We start from the raw sequence: 20,719 nt of genomic DNA on the forward strand, positions 1-20,719 counted from the left end.
TATATGTTCCATTCTATGCATCCGATGAAGTGGGCTGTGGCCCACGAAAGCTTATGCTCTAATAAATTTGTTAGTCCCTAAGGTGCCACAAGTACTCCTGTTCTAAAAGCATCTAAGTGATTTAGGCCATATTTTCAAAGGTATTTAGATAGCTAAAGATGCAGATAGATGCTGTGACAAAGTTCCTCCTCTACCTTGGTGGGTCTTGCACTTATTGGCAGATTTGCTTGCCTTGGAGCTTCATGCCAACTTTCAGCTTGGCCATTTTTGTGAACCCACAGTCCAGGTCAACTCCTGTGTCTGACCAGGAGTTGGGAGGTTTGGGGGAAACCCGTCCTCTACTCCAGGTTCCAGCCCAGGGCCCTGTGGAATGCAGCTGTCTAGAGAGTCTCCTGGAACAGCTGTGCGACAGCTACAACTCCCTGGGCTACTTCCCTATGGCCTCCTCCCAACACCTTCTTTATCCTTACCATAGGACCTTCCTTCTAGTGTCTGATAATGCTTGTACTCCTCAGTCCTCCAACAGTTCACATTCTAACTCTCAGCTCCTAGCACATCTTGCTCCCAACTCCTTACACACACACACACACCACAAACTGAAGTGAGCTCCTTTTTAAACCCATGTGCCCTGATTAGCCTGCCTTAATTGATTCTAGCAGCTTCTTGATTGGCTGCAGGTGTTCTAATCAGCTTGTCTGTCTTAATTGTCTCCAGAAGGTTTTTTTATATATTTACATATATTCACATATATAGGATTACTGGTGACAAAGTTGTATGTAGTTTATCATAAATATCATAACATACATATTGTCAGAAAGTGCAAATTAGACAAAATCTAAAGAAACTTCACTTTATGACCAAACAATACATAAAAAACCTAAGTAAAAAACATTTTGACTGGAATTTGCAAGAGTGCTCAGCACTGGCCTAACTCTATTTGCACTAAGAAAAGGAGTACTTGTGGCACCTTAGAGACTAACAAATTTATTTGAGCATAAGCTTTCGTGAGCTACAGCTCACTTCATCGGATGCATCTATTTGCACTGAACTCAATGGGAGTTTTACCAATGACTTCAGTGGGAGCAGTTAGGCCAACAGTGAACATATTTAAAAATCCCACCCTTACAGTTGTAGATTGTTTTTGTTATTTAGGGTGAAATAGAAAATAAGCATAGCTATTCTAACAATTTTAAAATGCAAAGAATTTTACAAATAAATTATATTTAAATGGGGGTTATAGATTGTTTAATATAATTGATACTTTTTTAATCAAAGTCCTTCATTTATTGGGAATTTTCTAAAAGCTTTTAAAATGTCTTGGTCAGCTTACTCACAAGGTGAGATTTTAAAAACTTTCACAACATTTTAGAAAATGTCCTATTGTGGAAACGATAAATGATAAACAAAAAAGGCCAATACAATTTTGATTAAATTTTTAGTAAATTCTAATATTTTTTTTAACTATTATGAGGGGAAATTCTCTTAAAATATATTATGATTTTTTCCATTTTTGAAACTAGCTCTGAAAATAAATACAGTTTTTAAAAGTGAGCACGATTGTAGTGAAGATGTTCATTTTAAATCTTACTTATCTATGTTAAATGAAAACTGAGGAAGAGGAAGAATAAGAGTAATAAAGATGAAATTGAGACACTGAAAGAAAAGTTATTAGAGAGTAACTAGAAGGTTAAACCAGAAAGCAAATTAATCCCTTGTGTTACTCCACAGAAGCTAGAGGAATTGTACCATGGCTGAATCTGAGCCATTTATTCACCTTGTAAATACTCTGTTTGTGCCTTTTAATTTTCAGCATTACTGATAATATAAAGCATGTTCTAAATAACACCAGTAAACACTTCATGAATGAATGGAAAACAACAGGAGCCTTTAAGATATGTTTAGAGGCAATGCTAACCACAGAAAAATGCTAAACGAGCACACCCTATGTATTTCCATTGTTTGGTTAATCTGAATTTCTTAACACAAATAAAAGACAGACCGAATATCTCAGTATGTGTTTCTTGGTAAAAGCGTGGTGGACAGCCTGAAGACAGAATGGGTCAGAATCTGATCTCAGTTACAACTGTGTAAATATAGAAAAACTTGGTTGACTTCAGTGAAGTTCCTTCTAATTTTACACCAGTGTAACTGGGATTAGCCTCTGTCCTAGCAAATCTTATTGGTGACTTTGGTGTGTTGACATATTAGTAGGCTGTGTCCTTCTTAGCCCTGCTAAGTGTTTATTGCCTTTTCCATTGTAAACACCTAGCTGTTTCAGGTTTTCAGCGTTTTGTTCTAATACTCTCCAGGCTGCAATGCCTCATAAAGGATCTCAACCACTTCCCTCTCTTCATTTAAATCCCTTAAAAAAAACACAGGGGGACAGATGCTCAGCCTAGCTCCATCATCCGATAGGGAATTTCACTCAGAGAAAACAGGATAAGTGTGTCCGATGAAGTGAGCTGTAGCTCACAAAAGCTTATGCTCTAATAAATGTGTTAGTCCCTAAGGTGCCACAAGTCCTCCTTTTCTTTTTAAGGAAAAGTGTAGAGGAATGGGGATGGGAAGAAGAAATGAATGGGTGTTAAGACAAGCATTATGGGTGGGAGCAGAGATGATGCAAATGGGGATTAATGGATTAAACTTTTTTCCCCTACGTCATAAATGTAAATACAATCGATGGTCTTGCTGGAAGAATAGATTAGAGAAAATGCCTTTTACTCCTGAAAGCTTGTGTTAAACTCCTGATTACATCAAAAATTAAGAGGAGTTTGGTGGTTCTCTTGTAAATCTCGGTACGGTTCCCCCAGAATAGCATAGATTGACATGAATGGCAGGTTTCTCCTCAAGAGAGATTACAGGACTGGAATAGCTGGAGGCTATAGGGCAGGATTATGGGGCATTGGCAGAGCAGTGAGGGGAGCCCAGGGCTGGACTAGCAGGGGGCTGCAGGGCAGGACTGAGCAGCACTGGCAGACCTATGCATAAGCACTAAGGAATGGCAATAAGCAGCTCTTTGTCTTCTTTGTATCAAACCATTTCCTTGCCCTCCCCTTTTCTTCTCTCCCATTGTGTTGGAAATTCACTCTCAAGCCCTACCTGCTTTCCATCTCTTCATAAGGCTTAGGTTATTTACCACTTCTATAAAGTAGAACCACAAACATTCAATGTTAGGAGTCAGGGGTCCATAATCTAGAGATTGGTTTAACAATTTGGAGACCTTAAAGATCTTACATTTGCGGTTCTTTTTATATGCTGTCTGGCTTTTCAGCCTTTGAAGTTCACATTTTCAGGCATTTTCTCCTCGGTCACAAAGGCTAAAAATTAGCACTGGTCAGACTATGGGTATGAGTTTTCTCCAGTGATGGAAAGGGTATTTCTCTGGGAGACAAAACAGGCAGCACAGTGCTAAACGTCAGTAGCTTCATTCCACTGCAAACCACCTCTTCCTTTTCTTATGGACAGGTCCCACTTCTCAGTGCTCAGGCTGGTTGTATATTATTGCAGTCCTTGGGAATATTACACTGATTCTGCTAGTTACCATGATCCTCTTATCTCTGCACTGTGTAAACATGTGATGGTAAGTGCTGCAGACCAATTGACACAGAGTAAGTCACTTTTATCCAAGAATTTGTTTTCATGAAAATATGATCAGACATCAGACCAGGATGTGGAAGGACCCCCTTCAGCTATATCCCCGTCACAATTCACTTGTCCAGCCACTTCACAGCCGCATTCAGATAATATCTAGCTCTCCCTGGTGGTTTTGTGTATAATGGGCCATTTTATATTTTACTAAGCAAGTTCTGACACAATCCATGTTTTGGTGGAATTACCAATCAGGCTAACTACCAGGACTCTGCTCCTTTTATCTGAGGTCACTTTTTAGAAGTGGTAACTTAATTTTAGATTTTTCAAGTTGGATGGGAGATAACACCACAAATACACCAAATATCTTAACCATCATACTGTTAGTGTAGCCCAGTAGTTGCTTCCATAACTGCTGAGTCAGGGTCAGGACTAAGGAAGACCCTGTGTGCTGCCACCAGGCAGCACAAGGTGTGTTAGCCTTGGACCTTGTGCGCCCAAGAGAACAAAAGGATCTGTGCCAGGGTCTTCAAATAAAAAATCCTCATAGTAATGGCAGCCAGTGGATATCAGGGTGCAATTTCAGAAAAGTACTGCAGCTGTCAATATTAGGCATATGGAGGCATTTAGCCATTTGTGGAGATAAGAAAAAAGTCCTGTGGGGATTGGTGTCTGTCTGGATAGAGGGCACATCATGCTGGGGATGGGAGTGACAATGGAACACTGGGCTTTTGCAAAGAATGGAGAGTAGAAAGCAGTCCCACTACTGACAGGAGCTGAATAATTTCCCACAGGCCTGCAGAATGTGTTTCATTCCCTCTCATGATTGTTCTCCCAGGAAATTGTTAGAATGAAGACAAAACAGCAGCTCCTGTGGCAGTTGTTGTGAGGGCATCATGGGAATGGGGAAAGGTGGAGGAACCTGATACAAGCAAGAAGCCTAAAGAGGGCGTGTTGTGGCAATGGCTCCCCATTCGTATTCCTGATCACCAGTTCTTGGCCGTGCTGAAATTTATGGCAAAGCTCAAAATTACACAAAATTCTCCTACTCCCCAAGATAGGGCACTCACTCCAGTCCGGTTATACATTAAAAAAAAAAGTCTGTAATTAACATCTTTTGTCTCAATCTTTTCCAGATAACTCAACTAAGCAAGTCTCTCTTCAATGAAAGATCATCAAATGCTGGTTGAAAGTGCTCATAAATTACTCTTTCTTTGAAATGACTTTGATAAAAGATAGGCTTTCAGTTTGATCACTGTGACACTCTGTACCTTGGGGGAACACCCTACACCTCCATGTTCATCCTTATAATATGATTGTGTGGGATCCAATGCTAAGTTTGTCATGTTGGATGTCTTTGTAAGGCTCATGATGCACTGAGCATTGTTCTTATAGTGATGTTATAGATTGTAATTTCATGTATATAGTTATGAGGCTGAAAATGTGTCCTCATGGCTGAAACAAGCCCCGGCAAAACTCTCCAGGGGAAGAGAGGCAGTTCACACTTCATCAGGTCATGTATGGGACAAACCCAGCCCAGCCTCACAGGAACAAAGCACACTGGCCTAGGGAGCAACAAAGGATCTGTTGGACTCTAGAGTGAGTCACCCCCCTTCCCTTGATCAGTTTGGGACTACAATGAGGTAATGCTCACCTGACTCTGAAGGGGTGGGATGCAAAGCCAAGAGGGAAGAAAGAACAAGATAAAAGGGAGAGACATTTGCCATGCGCTCTCTCTTCCACCTCCATCTACAGACACCACCACCAAGAGACTGAAGCGCTGATCAAAGGGGAGAGCCTGGCTGAAGGGCAACCAGCTAGCCTGTAGTGAGAAGCATAGAATCATAGAATCATAGAATATCAGGGTTGGAAGGGACCTCAGGAGGTCATCTAGTCCCAACCCCTGCTCAAAGCAGGACCAATCCCCAACTAAATCATCCCAGCCAGGGCTTTGTCAAGCCTGACCTTAAAAACCTCTAAGGAAGGAGATTCCACCACCTCCCTAGGTAACCCATTCCAGTGCTTCACCACCCTCCTTGTGAAAAAGTTTTTCCTAATATCCAAGTTTTGGATCTAAGCATCTAAGTTTGTAAGGGCATTGGAAGCATTAAGATCACTTTAGAATGAGTTTTGCTTTTATTTCATTTGACCAAATCTGACTTGTTGTGCTTTCACTTATAATCACTTAAAATATATCTTTTGTAGTTAATAAATTTGTTTGTTTATTCTACCTGAAGCAGTGCGTGTGGTTTGAAGTGAGTCAGAGACTCCCCTTGGGATAACAAGCCTGGTGCATATCAATTTCTTTGTTAAATTGATGAACTCATATAAGCTTGCAGCGTCCAGCGGGCATAACTGGACACTGCAAGATGGAGATTCCTAGGGTTGTGTCTGGGACCGGAGATATTGGCTAGTGTCATTCAGATGGAGGCTCCTAAGGTTGTGTCTGGGACCAGAGATATTTGCTAGTGTCATTCGGTTGCACAATCCAAGCAGTGGCTGGCCAAAACTGCTCACTCACATAGTTGGGAGTGGCTTACATGCTAGAGGCTGTGCGTGAACAGCTCGGGAGTGGGGGTTCTCACAGCAGAGCAGGGTAAGGCTGGCTCTCAGAGTTGAGGATTGGAGTGACCTAGCAGATCACCGATACAGATAACACCACGGGAACATCACAATCACACTGCAGTTGTGTCTCATCAATGTAGTTTCTTTGAAAACTGAACCATTTGAATTTATTGCTTATTCCATAATGCCAGCAATTATCAAATGATCGGCTTTGTGCAAAGATATTGGCCTAAGTTGCAAAATTCAAATCTGGAGTTAGAGCTGGTCTACACAGATAACTGGATTGACATAATGTGGAAAGGCACCTCCTCCCTCTGACGTGGCTTAGCTCTTCCCCTTCTGACAGCGGTAGGGTTTGGAGTAAATCAGCCCCACTTTGGACAGTGTTTGTCTTCCCACTCTGTTTATTTAGCACTATTTTTGCTAACTTACTGCAACACTTCATTTTGTTTTAATCTTCCAACCTCTGCAGATTCAGTGAAACCACTGTCCTCAGCCTGAACTGAGCTCTATCAGGCTCAGACTCCGTTGTATTTAATTTTACTTATTATCATGTTAGTGTTTGTTCTTAAATTACATTCCTAATTAAATTACAAGAAAACTTGTCTCTCTTACCAACAGAAGTTGGTCCAATAAAAGATTTCCTATGTTCTACCAGTTCTGAACTGTGTGGGTTTTCACCTCCTCTGTATAAGCTAAAATTTATGGGCCCCAGTCCTACAGTGCAAGTTCGGCATAAGAAGCACATGCAGGATTGGGACCCTGTAGTTAGGCATTTATCTCTATTTGCACTTATGTTATTATTTTCAATGCACTGTATTGATTTCTGATGAGCCTATTGTAAACAATAAAGAGTTTTATTAAAAAACAGCTCGACCTTATAATAGTGAAATTGGAAAAAATAGTATTGATAAGGCAAAGATATGAATTTTTTGTACTGAGCATAGCATGCTCACTACTTCATTTTGTACACCGCAGATACATGCACTGGGCCAAAATCATGCCTGGTATAACTTCACACAGCAACAGAGGAGAGAAACATTTTTTTTAAAATTAGGGAAATGTAGTTGTACAACCATAAGAATTGGCAGGAGGCCTCGCAGGCGCTGAAGAACCTGAAATGACTAATGACAATATATATAATAAATTGACTAGATTTCAAATTGAGGTTGTCTCTTTAGTAATACCTGTCTTTAATTTATGGATCTCAAATAACCTTATACTAACAAATTAAATCTCCAATCTAAATTAATTAGTCCCTTCATTAGAAGAAAGAGAAGGCCATGAACCTATGGATTCTAAAACGATATGGGGTTTTATGTCATTTGTCCAGTAAAACAGCAGAAACCAAAAGTAATAATCTGTAGCAGAACTATGTACTGGAAAATCTCATTGCTAGCTCCTGCAGTACCTGCCACATAAACTCCTAGCCCTTACAGTAAGTCATCGGTTCAGAAATGGGCAGCTCCAGAGTAAATTGCATATATGCAAATATGGAGATGAGAAACAATTTTCAAACCAATTAGAAATCATCACTGACTATAAGCCAGACAGACGCGTAAGCAGATAACCAGGTGTCAGGTTGCTGCACAAGGATCTTCAGTGGAGAGGTCAATCTTCTGAAGGTAACTATGAACGATGGTGCAGAGAGCTCTGTGTGTGTATGTAGCTCACTAAAACTGAAGGGGGGATAATCTTTTGACTAAAATAAGGAATTGTGAATTAAAAAGATTTAAGGTGTCATCTTGGTTGGTTAATGTGAAATTGGCACACAGAGCTCCCATATCCTGTCTGCTGGCATGTGGCTTTGGCACACAGCCCATTACAATGTTTTAGACATCTTCAGCTGAGAAGTTTAATCTCTCCCTCATTCTCAGCAGAGGGAAGTTATTACTGCATATGTGGGACTATGAGCTGAGTCTGTGGTTTTCAGTTGTCAGTGTTTGATTTCTACTTAGTGTTTCTAAAGTTCTGTCCAGAAATATCTGGCTGTTGATGGTTGCTGGCACACAAAAATCAACTGATGACAGATGGGTGGGTATTTAGTGGGTTCTTTGAGTTCCCTGCTCAGCTCTGGTTTCATTTTGGATGGTGTGGTCAGATCAGTTGATCAGTTTTTTAATTCATCAGTCTGAGGATTCTCAGGTACAGCTTGCTTTGCGGACCATGGCTTCTTAGGCTCCAGATCAGGATAATGTAATCTCTGGCCCTTCAGCAGTTGGCAAACAAAATCTCTCTCTCTCTCTCACCCACACATGCACGCACGCACGCACACACACAAACATATAAAGCCTCTTTGACTCAGGACATTTTCCTCTCTGATGAGATATATGACAATCCCTTTTTCTGAAGTGTTAAAACTAGGCTGTCCAGGCTTTCTTAATTATAAAACTTTAGAGAAGACTTGGAAGTCACCTTTCTGAAGAAGATTGATAATAAGAGTTGAAATACCAAGGAGGGGAGGAACTGTGTAAGTGATCAACGAGGGTATAAACGGAAGAAAATAGGAAAAAACTTTGCAAAGGAAACTAGGTTCCCTGTTCAGAAACATTTAAGAAGGGGAAATGGCCATATGGTTAAATCACAGACTTTGGCATCAGAAGACTTGGGCTGTGTTCTTGGCTTTGCCATAGGCTTCCTAGCTGAACGTGGCAAGTCACTTCACCTCTGTTGTATGTCTTGGTTTTCCCATCTGAAAAATGCAAATAATAATGCTCACCTGGGTGTTAAGATTAATTCATGAATGTTTGTAAATCTGCAGAACTTTGGATGGAAGATGCTTTAGAAATTCAAAGTATTGAGTCAAATCTGTTGAGACTGTGGAATTGTCTCCAAGGAGGAAAGAGATTCTCTAAAAATAACTTTGTATATTAGAAATCAAAATAAATAGTTATTAAAATTAAATAGGCTGGTCAAAGCTGGTGTTACAACATTCTCAGAACGTCTCTCTCTTTTGCTTTTCACCCGTCTCCTTTTGTCTGGAATCCTCTGACTGCTTAGATTGTCCTGGCTTTTTCCTTGGTCTCAGTTCAATGGCTCTGATTCCTGATGGTTCTGTCTCAGGCTTTCTCTCTGCCCTTTTACCCACTCTCTTAGCCTTTCCTGATAAGTGCTGCCTCCCTTGATGTATTATCCACATAGTATTAGCTCTGTGAGGGTTGAACAAGATAATTAAAAGAATGCAAGCAGGATGGAGTGACCTTGTTCAGCAGGCACAGCATAGAACAGACATTTTAGTGACTTGAGAAAGGTAACTAGTAAAATGTTAGACAAGTTTCTGAAATCTCTTAATATGGAAAATTTTAAACCCTTTCTTTTGGGAATTGAGTGCATTGTTCCTACAGGCTGCTTTACAGACAGGTTATCAGGGGACAGGGTAAAACTGTCTAATATAGGGAAGGGTTAATTCCGCAGAGATGGGAGTTTGTGACATTTCACACCTTGCCCTGGAATTCTGTCCATTAGCAGAAAACTTAATATTCAAGATCCCTAGCAATCTTCAGCATTTTCTGGGGAGGCAATTCCTGGGATAAACCGTAACAAAGTCTGCTTATTGGGAAAGAAACAGAACAGTGTTCCTGCTAATATGCCTGGCACCAGATCATAGAAGTTAGATGTGAGAAGTGCTTATTACTCCTGTCTTGATTGGAGGGGACTGGACTAGGTGACCTATTGCGGTCCCTTCCAGTCCTACACTTCTATGATTCTATAATATTTGCATGTCTGGACATCTTTCCTACTTCATTCCTTTTGACCTTATAACTCATTATTTTCAAGGCCTTTCTTTACAACACATATATATTTTCTTAACCAAACTTAAGCTAACTCTAATTCTTTATTTTTATTATCCAACATGTGTGTAACCTGAACCTCTTGTTCTCAGGTAGATTGTGGAGAGGGCAGGCCTGGGGATTTGCTTTACATACACCCCTAAATCCTTTCAGCTGGACACTGAAACCTTCATTTTTCTTCTTCACCTGTCACTCAAGCTTCACACAAGATACCAACTATGCTGAAGAAGATCTTGATCCTCCCAGCCCTGCTTGTTTTGCTTATGCCTCCTCTCATACAAGCACAAGGTAACCTGAACACATTAGGAAAATCCCTGAAGTCACACAGGGATGGATTTGATCCATTCTCTTTCTTTCTCCTGCTTAAGGCTCTCACAATCCTCTCTTCTGTGCTTCTTACCCAGTAAATCCAGTTATTTCAATATTGTTATTATTTGTTACTCCTCTGACAATGTGCTCATTGCTGTACAAGAATCAGAGAAAAAGGCACAGTTAGTCCCTGTTGCCCTAAACTGCCAGGCCCCCCCCAAAAAACAGCCTCAGGAGCAAGCCAGAGAGAAAAACTAAACTAAAATAAAAACACTAACCTGAGATCCCTCAAACCCTAAGGAAGAACCGTAACCCTAACCAGAACCAGAACCACCGCCTACATTTTGGTGCAAGACATTTTTTGTTTTGATTTCTTTTGTAATGAGCTTTTGGTTTATATTACTGGCATTTAAACCTCCTCTTTGGCAAGTCTCCAAACATGTCTAGGTCTGTTCTGTTTCCTGCACATTCTGGTTAATCTCAGTAACCTTCTACTTGTGTTTGACATGTACACACACTCAGATCCGTGTGATCAGGATGGGAAATGAGCCCTGAATATGTGGGAACATTTCTGAGCCAGACAAGTTCTTGTCAATTCTGATGAACTTCTCTTTTATTTTTACAGAGGATCTAAGTGGGGACAAATCTGGTGAGTGTATCCATCCTTTACTATATTCTGGTACATTTGATTTACCTCCTAACCAATGAGCCGAATTATAATTAACCACCTCAGGCCCTGTAGCAGCTGGGGTGCAGGTTCAGGACGATCCCCATTTATCACACAGGAGCTTAGACCCTGCTGGACATCACTAATACTTACTCTTATTGCTCCCTAATATCCTTGCCTTTAGTTTTCCAAAGGGTTTCTCCTCTTCCTAGTGAGAAAAAACTATCACACTCCTCTGAATCCCAAGGATGGGGTTGGAAGGGAGGCAAAAAATGGAAGCAAATGAGAGCATCATATACTGTGTACATTTTGTTCCCCAATCCCATGGGACTAGAGCCCAAAGCATAAGGATAACATTACTGACGGAGAGTTGTTACCCTAATTGTGATACATATTTATATATTATTCTCTTTTGTTTCTCCAAGAGGAATCTGGTGCCTTTGAATCTGGGCAAGCAAGTGGGGAGCTTAGCGGAGAAACAAGTGGTGAACCTAATGGACAAGTCAGTGGAGAGTTAGGCTGGGAGCCCAAGGGGCAACCTATGGGTAACTTAATTCTGTTTCTTTCTGTTACTTTGTTACTGCTTTTACATTTCTCTACTTACCTGCCAAGAGAGACTGACAAGGTGAAAGAAGCCCCAGACCCCTCTTTACACCTGAATCCTCCACAATGCACTGAATTTTAGCCTCCTACTCATCCACAACCTAAGCAGCTCCCTGATTTGGCCCTCAGGAAAGGACAGGCTGAGTCCAGTGCCATATGAATGCTCTCCTCAGCTGTATATGATTTATCCTGATATCTATGAATTAAAGGGACTCTGCACTGTAATGAGTGTCATCTGGGCCAACACCAGGAATTCAACCAGGGACCTCCACAAGCTAAACATGAGTCATTACAGATTGAGCTAAAAAGACAGGCTCTCTAGCTCAGCACGCAAGCAGACTCACATTCTCTGTGGGTTAGGCTGAGAAAGAGGTTTAGTTCTTACTAAAATAATAGTGATAATGCCTAGCTCTGATGGATCACTTTTCATCAGTAGATCTCAAAGCACTGACTATGTAGAGTTTCCAGGATTAAGCCCTGATTTTTGTTCATTGTAGGTCAATCCAGCCTCCCTGACGAAAGTAGCGGAAGTGGATCTGACCTCTGTAAGTGGATTCTGCTCTCTCTATTCTGTTGTGATTCCTCTTCTCCTCCAAAAAGATCACAGTCCTTCCATTTCTGCATGCACCATTTGACTCCTCTCTTCTGTCTTAATCAGAGGTGGCCTTAAAGGCTAAAGAATCCAGGATGAATTGTCATTGAGATGTTCCCATCTCCTCCTGGCGTAAGAGGCCAGGGACTTAATTGCTGGAGGTGAGAGCAACCAGTGGTGGGTTTTTGTTTTGCCAAACCTTGTCACCCTGGGACATGTTTTGCAAAACCAAGGTCTGTTTGGATTAAGGTTTAATTATATCTGAACCATTGGCATTCAGGATGGGATCTGGATACATGGTTCCAGTTTTGGTCTCTCCGTATTAATCATTCATAAGGCAATGCAGACTACCACATCCCAGATGCTCTCCTTCTCTGAGGTCAATAGTTATGTGTCTGCTCAGCCTGGGATTTCTTGACACCAGGACACAAGGTCCAGATCTCTGACTGCATCCTCTCAGTACCTTTTTCCAACCTGCAGGCTGTTGTGGATTGGTAGCCCATTTTTATAAGGCCCTTGTAGCATCTGGGCAGTCCCTATAACATCCGTAACTTATAAAATCCAATTAAGAAAGATGCTAAATGGGGGGATACCATATTGTACATCTCTATCCAATCTCTCTCTCTTTTGTACGGTGAAGGCATGCTGGCTCCAGACCACAGAATTCAATTCCATTTTACCCATGCATTATACCCTTTCTCTCCCTTTAGCATATGAAATAGATTGAGAGGGATGAAACTTCCCCCCCTCCCCTTCACATCATCAGCTGCATTGAAGGAAAATCCAAGCCTCAAAATGAGAAGCACAACATCACCCTTGAGAAATGTGTGTGTAGAGCATTAGCAAGAGTGCTGCTGAGTTTGTTAAATTTCTAATACTTGTGATTATTCACTTAATAAAGTATTTAGGGTGCATTATATTCTGAAAAGTGACTATGTAAAAATGGTCACTTTTCATTCAGTAGCTCCGCTGAGTGCGTGTATCAGACTCAGAGTGACTGACTTTAGTGACTAAAATATGTTTTTTATGTGTGTTCATCCTGAAGAGCCAGCAAAGTTCAGAGAGAAGAAACTGGAATCTATGCCTTCTTCTGCATCATCCACAGAATTATTTACTGAAGTCTGGTTACACCTGTGCAAATCCATTGATGGGAATGGAACTGCACAAGTTACTGAGGGCAAAATTTGGCCTGGAGTGCTTTTATTATTGGTGGTGATGTACGGGGAAAAAAAGAACCCTGCTTGATTCTTAGAGTTCAGGCTGAGTTTGCAGAGTCAGCAGCCTGAAAAAACACCATTTTTATTTTTATTAATTTGATCTGGAGTCCCAGAAAGATTATATGCATGGAGCCCCACAATGCCATTTATATAGTCACTTTTCAAAGTATGACCATCCTCCAAGCTGTGATGAATTGGAAGGATCTATTGAGAGGGGATGTGCAATAATTAAACTGTGACCTCTGATAATTCTCCAAGCAGGTGAACATTCTGCCATTCTCTGAACTAATATCTATCCCTTGCTGATATAGCAATCACTGAAAATAAAAAATGATGAAATTAAAATGCTGATAGTGTGGCTCTCTATTGCAGCAGCAGATCACATCCTCTCCTTGACTATGTAATGTTTTTTAAACTTTTTCACTTCATGATCTTACACACTAGCAACAGTACTGCATATTACAATCTAACAATAAATAAAGCCCATAGTTGGGACACAAGTGATGTACATGTGATACTAGTCAACCTAATTAATGATTGGTGAACAATTTTCTTGATCCACTTGCCTTGGGAGTCCATTCCACAGCCTAATACATCTCACCATGAGGAAGCTTTTCCAGACGGCCAACCTAAAATTGCTTTTTATCCTTCTTTCATAAGACAGTCTCTCCAGCCCATTAAGTTCCAGTGCTGGGAACTTGTCCTGCCTTTCTTCCACATCCTGAGCTCCCAAAACCCTCTGCAACTGTGGGGTCACACAGTTCTCTGGCATCCCACCTACTGTCCATACTTCAGGTTTGGACTTCTTGCAGGGCTGAAGTCATCTGGCTGTCCCCTCTAACATATGGCCACAGCCCTGTCCTGCTTATAGGCTTGATCCATCAGCACTGGAGACCATGGAAGTTATGTCATTGACTTCAGTGAGACCTAGACCAGGCCTTAGTTTTAGGCATATATGTGTTCCTATGTAATACATGTTATACCAGTATCACCGCTGGAGTTGATCCAGAATCAATGCTAAAGATGTTTGTGGAATTTTGAGTCCACATTTCCTGCCTTTCAAATGGTTTTTATTTATATACTTCAATGAAAACAGGTCACTGGGTGAAATTTAATGGCCTGTGTTATACAGGAAGTCAGACTTGGTCATCTAAGGCCGTGGTTTCCAAACTTGTTCCGCCGCTTGTTCAGGGAAAGCCCCTGGCGCGCTGGGCAGGTTTGTTTACCTGCAATGTCCACAGGTTCAGCCGATTGCAGCTCTCACTGGCCGTGGTTCGCTGCTCCAGGCCAATGGGAGCTGCTGCAAGTGGCACGGGCCGAGAGACGTACTGGCCGCAGCTTCCAGCAGCTCCCATTGGCCTGGAGCAGTGAATCGCGGCCACTGGGAGCCGCGATTGGCTGTACCTGCGGACATGGAAAGTAAACAAACCGGCCCGGACTGCCAGGGGCTTTCCCTGCACAAGCGGCAGAACAAGTTTGGGAACCACTGATCTAAGGACCCCTTCTGGCTTTAAATTCTATGAATCTACAGCTCCATGAATCTATTTTTAAAAATTAAACATGGTCCTGAAACATTTTAATATCCTTTTTAATTGAACTCCTATCCATAAGTCTTAAACAAATCAGCCTAATAAAACACGTCTCCATAATACATTCAACTGGAAAATTAGTTCTGGGCTCCCAATTCTTATTTTAGCAATGGACAAGCTGCTTCCCAGCCCAGATCCTGTTCCCATTGGTATACGCTTTTTAGCTTTAATGTTGCAGGATCAGGCCCAGTGTTTCTCAAGTGGAGCTTAAATGGGAAGTCATAATTTCAAATAACAAAGAGCAGACACTAAGAAATTAAATGATACCATAAGAAATCATGGCCTAATACCCAGCACTCAGATTGTACATTTTGAAACATTCATACATCTGAAGAAGAATTCTCCATAAATCTTTCAATAATACCTGGCATTCAAGTTCTTTACCCTTTTCAAAATAATAAATTCAAATTAGTCCAATTTCAGTTTAAATTGTCTATTTCTTTTTCTCTTCTTCCACAAGGTTTGGTAATGGCAACTTTCCAGTAATACTGATTTAAATGAATTGAGATGTACTTACAACTGTGGCTCATTTGGCTATGTGACTGTTATATCTTTGTTTTCTGTGTAATGTGTCTTTAAATCCCTAAGAACTCTGCTGTCTGCAGAGAGAGGCAGCAATTCTCTCTCTAGCTCTCTCACTCACTCACACTCACACACACACACACACACGGCTCTCTCAGGAAGGCTTTACTTTTGTTCTTTCATTTTTCATTTTCAAGTTATGGTGATGGACAGTACAGGTATCTGTTTGTATCTGTGGGGAAATGCATTCATTTTAATGCTATCTTAAAAAAACTGCATATCTATGAATATTAAAAACTCGGTGTCCCTTATAAATGTACTGGATGATTGTTAGGGAACAAGAGGCAACCTCTTTCACTCCTCTGGTGAGCCTTTGCTCTAGGTCAGACAAACCCTGAATAATTGGTAGATTTCAGCTCCAAACTCAGAAGATCATAGAATTAGAAGGGACAGCATGGGTCAGTCTAACTCCCAGATATCTGGCTCCATAGTCTCCCCTTTGAACTTTCTCTCCTTTGCCCCATTTCACTCTTCAGCAAATGCATTTGCCTCAGTAAATGACACTGGAAAAATGTCCAAAGGAAAACGCAAGGGAAAGCCTTGTGCTGGGCACCACATGTGCACTGGGACTCAAGCACTGAAGCTATTAGCTGTCAGTAAGATCCCTTTCTAAACTCCTCTCACCATCGCCTTGCCTGTTTTAATTCGTGGTAATTTGGGGGAAAGACATTCAAACAGCAACACAGGAGGTGAACAAGTTTTGTGAAACTGCATGAAATGTGATGCAGGTCAGGCCCACAGAGTGGCACCAGAAGCTAACAAAAGTTCCTTTTAGTTCTTTCATTCTTAGAGATGGCACTTCTTTCTACCCCAGAAATATGACCAACCTTATGATATGCAGGACAAGAACTTGTGATTGGGGGAGAAATGGGGCGATGGGGTGCTTTTCTCTCCAGACCTGCAGACAGACAGGGGATAAGGATAGGATGAGGTGAGGAATCCATCCATAAGTTACAATAACCAAGTCTATACAAATAGAAGTAACAGTCTGTGAGGCTAAGAGAAGCAATTTCAATCTGCCTGATTTTTCTGGGTTTGTGGAGAAGGAAATACGTTTTGTTATTTACCCTCCTTTTATTTCAGCCTCATAACACTCCTGCTCGATTCAAGAGAGAGGATGTAGCCCATGAAAAATGGGATTTACCCAATGAGACAATGTGACACAGTGAGAGAAGCACACAACACCAGCTAGTGAGAAAATGGGAGAGAGCAAGGGGAGTGTAACACCACCAGTCAGCAGGGAGACTTGGCAACATGGGATAATATGGAGCCATTAGCAGAGAGACAAGGCAATACAAAGAGGGTGACCCCAGGTCACCAGCAAGGGCAATGGGAGGATTGAAGCTAGGCATTCAGCAGGCAGCGAGGGCAGCTGGAGTGTAAGTTCAGGAGAGTGATTACAGGGATGTAGGACATATCTACACAGCAAAACTGTGCATGAGATAACCTACCTGAGCCTGCTTAAATCCAGCTAGTGCAGGTACCAAAAGCTATTATTGCAGGCTTCAGCACAGTTAGTAGTATAAGCATGGTACAGATCCTGGGTACATACTCAGCTCACTAGCCCACTCTGCAGCCTACATTGCACTGTCTTCACTGTTATTTGTACCTGCACTAGCCGGATTCAAGCTATTTCAGGGAGCTCAGCCATAGTCATGCTGGGCTGACATATGCTAGTTTAGTGAGAATCTACTCTGCAGTGCAGGCACAATTCTCCATTCCCATCCCCTTTCACTGCAAGAGGAAAAACATTTCCTCTCCTTTCTCCCAGTGTCTTCTCCCTAGGGCCATTAGCAGTTATGTAACAGAACCAGTCAGGCAAGATGAGGTCAACTTGTCAGTTTCTCATCACAGCTGGAAACACTGGTTTGCTCACTTTTTTAATTCATGGTTCCAAGGTCCCACACTGACTGAAACAAATATTCCTCCCCAATGGCACAGGGTTACAATGCCACTCAATTTTTTTTTTTTTGGTGGGGTGAATCAGAATGGGGCCCTGCTTGGGGCAAGGACTACAATTTGCCCCACCCTTCAAGAAATATCTGAATTGGCACCATTGCCCCTCATCCCCATAACTTCTCATCACTAGGTCTCCTTGAACACCCTGTTGCATCTGTAGGAAGCAGAGACCTAGTGTTTAATATCTGGGCTGCACGAGTAAGAGAACTTTGGGCCAAATTCTGTACTCATTTATACTAAGGTAAATCTAGAATAACTCCACACCGATGCTTATGTTGGTGTAATTTATGTCGCTCAGGGGATGGAATAATCATCCCCTTGAGCGACATAAGATATAGCAACATACTTGATAGTGTAGACATAACCTCAGCCTACAGCAACAAGAGTGCTTTTTCTATCACTGGCTATGTCTACACCAAAACTTATGTCACTCAGGGGTGTGAATATTCCACCCCCCTGAGCAACATAAGTTACACCATACGTGCTGTAATGGTGCATCGGTATCGGTATAGCAGTGCCACTGCAGCACTGTATGTGTAGACATGACCACTGTAGAAGCACAGGTTTCAGAGTAGCAGCCGTGTTAGTCTGTATTCACAAAAAAGAAAAGGAGCACTTGTGGCACCTTAGAGACTAACAAATTTATTTGAGCATAAGCTTTCGTGAGCTACAGCTCACGAAATGCATCTGATGAAGTGAGCTGTAGCTCACGAAAGCTTATGCTCAAATAAATTTGTTAGTCTCTAAGGTGCCACAAGAACTCCTTTTCTTTTTTGTAAAAGCACCACCTCCTTGAGCGACAGTAGCTGTATCAATGGAAGCACTCGTCCATTGACCTAGACGCGTCTATGCTGAGATTTAGGTCAGCATAACTACGGTGCTCAGGGGTGTGGATTTTTCACACCTCTCAGCACTATATCAATGATGGCCTAAATGTTTAGTAGACCAGGCCTCAGTCTCCGAAAGGATTCAGGAGGCAGTTGAGACAGAACAGCCTCAGGGTAACTTTGACCATCAGTGACATCATGGGTCCGGCACAGCAGTTACTCCTCAGTGTCAGCTGTGTCCCCTTATGCAAAACTTCAAAGTGCCAGAATATTTCTCTCTCTTCTGAGCCTCTGAGCTGTATGGGAGTTTATTTAACTATGGTTCAAGCTTCACTCATACAGACACTGCATTCCTTGCTTCTCTTCCTCTCCTGACACCTTTCCCTACCAACCATGCCAAAGAAGGTGCTGATCCTCTTGCTCTGCTGGCTTCTGCTCCAACAGAAGGTAGCCCAATGCCATCACACCCACAGATTAGGTGTTGTCCTGCAGGTGAGTTTATTCACCTTTTCACTTGAGCATAGTGGGTATAACAGTGATGTTACTTGTGGTGATGCTGATCTGACAGGCACATTTCCAGCTGCCCAGCATGAGGTTTAACAGCAGTAGATTCACACAGCAATTCTGAAGATCTAGGTTCCAGTTCTCCCTTTGGGTGGATTTATCCCTAATGAACATTGATGCAAATCACCGAACCATCATAACCTCCAGGAGAAATGGCAATTCTCAAGGGAGAGTAAGAACTGGAAATAGAAAGGGGTGGGGAAAACCAGGGCACAGGACATTCAAGCAAAGACAGGGGTCTGACATGCATAAAGTATCTCTAATCCAGCCTCCATGAATGCTTATGGGGAATGATATGGCCTACATTCTTTGTTCCTAGGTGTGTACGTTTACATTTAGCCATGTTAAAACACATATTGTTTGCTTCAGCCCAACTTACTAAGTGATCCAGATCACTCCATCTCAGTGACCTGTCCTCTTCATTATTTATTACTACCCCAAGTTTTGTGTCATCTGCAGAATAAGGCCAATGATATACAGCTATATTGTTCTGATTCCATACAATGGAGGGCAAAGGTGTATGCCTGCGTGCATGCACACACACATTATATCTATAATTTCTAGTTCTGAACAAATCTCTGCAGAGCCCATTTCTCTCCAAGCCTGTCTTGGTCAGATACAGAGAACAGATCAAGGAGGATTCCAATCAGGTTCCCTCTCCTTGCAAACCAATGGACACTGGTAGGATCACTATGTGCCCCTTCTTTGGAGCTGATGTCACTATATCTTTTAAAATGATAGGTTTCTAATTGAAAGATAAGACTTTTGTACAGTGGAATTTGGTTTCAGTAAGGTCTCCACTTGTAGTGAAAATCTGGTTCAATTTTAAATTAGATTAGATTACACAGCAAACTACATAGGTTTCTACTACTTCCTTCACTGTAATAGCTATGCACAATGTACATCAATGAGAAGGACCCAAACCTTTTCCACTTCTGGTTTTAACCACTGGCAATTGTCATCCAGAAACAGATGTCTGGACTTTACTATAGCTCCATTATTGTGGAGAGGACATTTGTAGTTATTCATGCAAAGGCAGGGGTCTGGCATGCATAAAGTAGTCTCTAGTCCAACCTCCAGGAATGCTCCACAGTGCTCCAAGAGACCTGCTTCCCACAACTTGTGCAGTTCAACTCTCAGGAACAGACAGGACAAGAAAAGCTTTTCAGATTTAACTTAGTGACAGGTTAATGTTCACTGTACTGTATGTGATTAGCCCTGAAATCTAACTGACTCCTTGTTATGGATTCATATCATGTGGGTCTGATTCTGCATCCGTTGAAGCCAATGTCAAGACTCCCATTGATTACATGAAGCAGGATATTAGGTGGTTAGGTATAACAAATGTCTCAGCTGTGCATGTCTCTTGCATGAGATCCCAACTGTTTCCTATTAGGCCTCGTCTACACATACAGCACTGCAGCGGCATAGCTGTACCAATACAGCTGCGCAGCTGCCTTGAGTCTGGTGAAGATGCTCTATGCTGACAGGAGAGAGCTCTCCCGTCGGCTTAAAATTCCACCCCCGTGAGTGGCATAAGCTACACTGACATAGCGCTATGCACACTAGTGCTTATGTCAGTGTAACATAGGTTGCTCAGGGGAGTGAAATATTCACACCTTTGAGTGACATAAGTTATACTGACATACGTGGTAGTGTAGACATAGCCTTATTTATAGGTGCAACTGTAGCTGGGAAGATGAATCCCAGGGGTTTAACTCTTCTGTATTGTTGTTACAGAGAATTCTAATGATCCTGATTTTGAATAAATTAGTGAATAGAATGAAGGTTGATTCTGTTTTTTCTCCACTCCCCATTTTCCCTTCATAAGAACATAAGAATGGTCATACTGGGTCAGACCAAAGG

General features: G+C 41.7%; 1 protein-coding gene across 2 annotated transcripts; it reads left to right on the forward strand.

The window, feature by feature from the left end:
- The first annotated feature begins 7,039 nt into the window (after positions 1 to 7,039).
- On the forward strand, positions 7,040 to 13,677 carry LOC122460016 (chondroitin proteoglycan 3-like). 2 transcript variants are annotated; one of them, XR_006281050.1, is made up of 6 exons: positions 7,040 to 10,232; positions 10,879 to 10,902; positions 11,346 to 11,465; positions 12,021 to 12,068; positions 12,182 to 12,276; positions 12,826 to 13,677. XR_006281050.1 is itself a non-coding variant. In XM_043513689.1 (5 exons), exons 1-5 carry the CDS (start codon positions 10,163 to 10,165, stop codon positions 12,840 to 12,842), a joined length of 279 nt encoding a protein of 92 aa, XP_043369624.1. In that variant the 5' UTR covers positions 7,040 to 10,162; the 3' UTR covers positions 12,843 to 13,677. The 2 variants fall into 2 exon arrangements, 1 of the variants encoding a protein (XP_043369624.1); XM_043513689.1 differs by lacking the exon at positions 12,182 to 12,276.
- The last annotated feature ends 7,042 nt before the right edge of the window (positions 13,678 to 20,719 follow it).

The sequence above is a fragment of the Dermochelys coriacea genome, chromosome 1 (genome assembly GCF_009764565.3).
Source record: "Dermochelys coriacea isolate rDerCor1 chromosome 1, rDerCor1.pri.v4, whole genome shotgun sequence".
Classification (NCBI taxonomy): Eukaryota; Metazoa; Chordata; order Testudines; family Dermochelyidae; genus Dermochelys; species Dermochelys coriacea.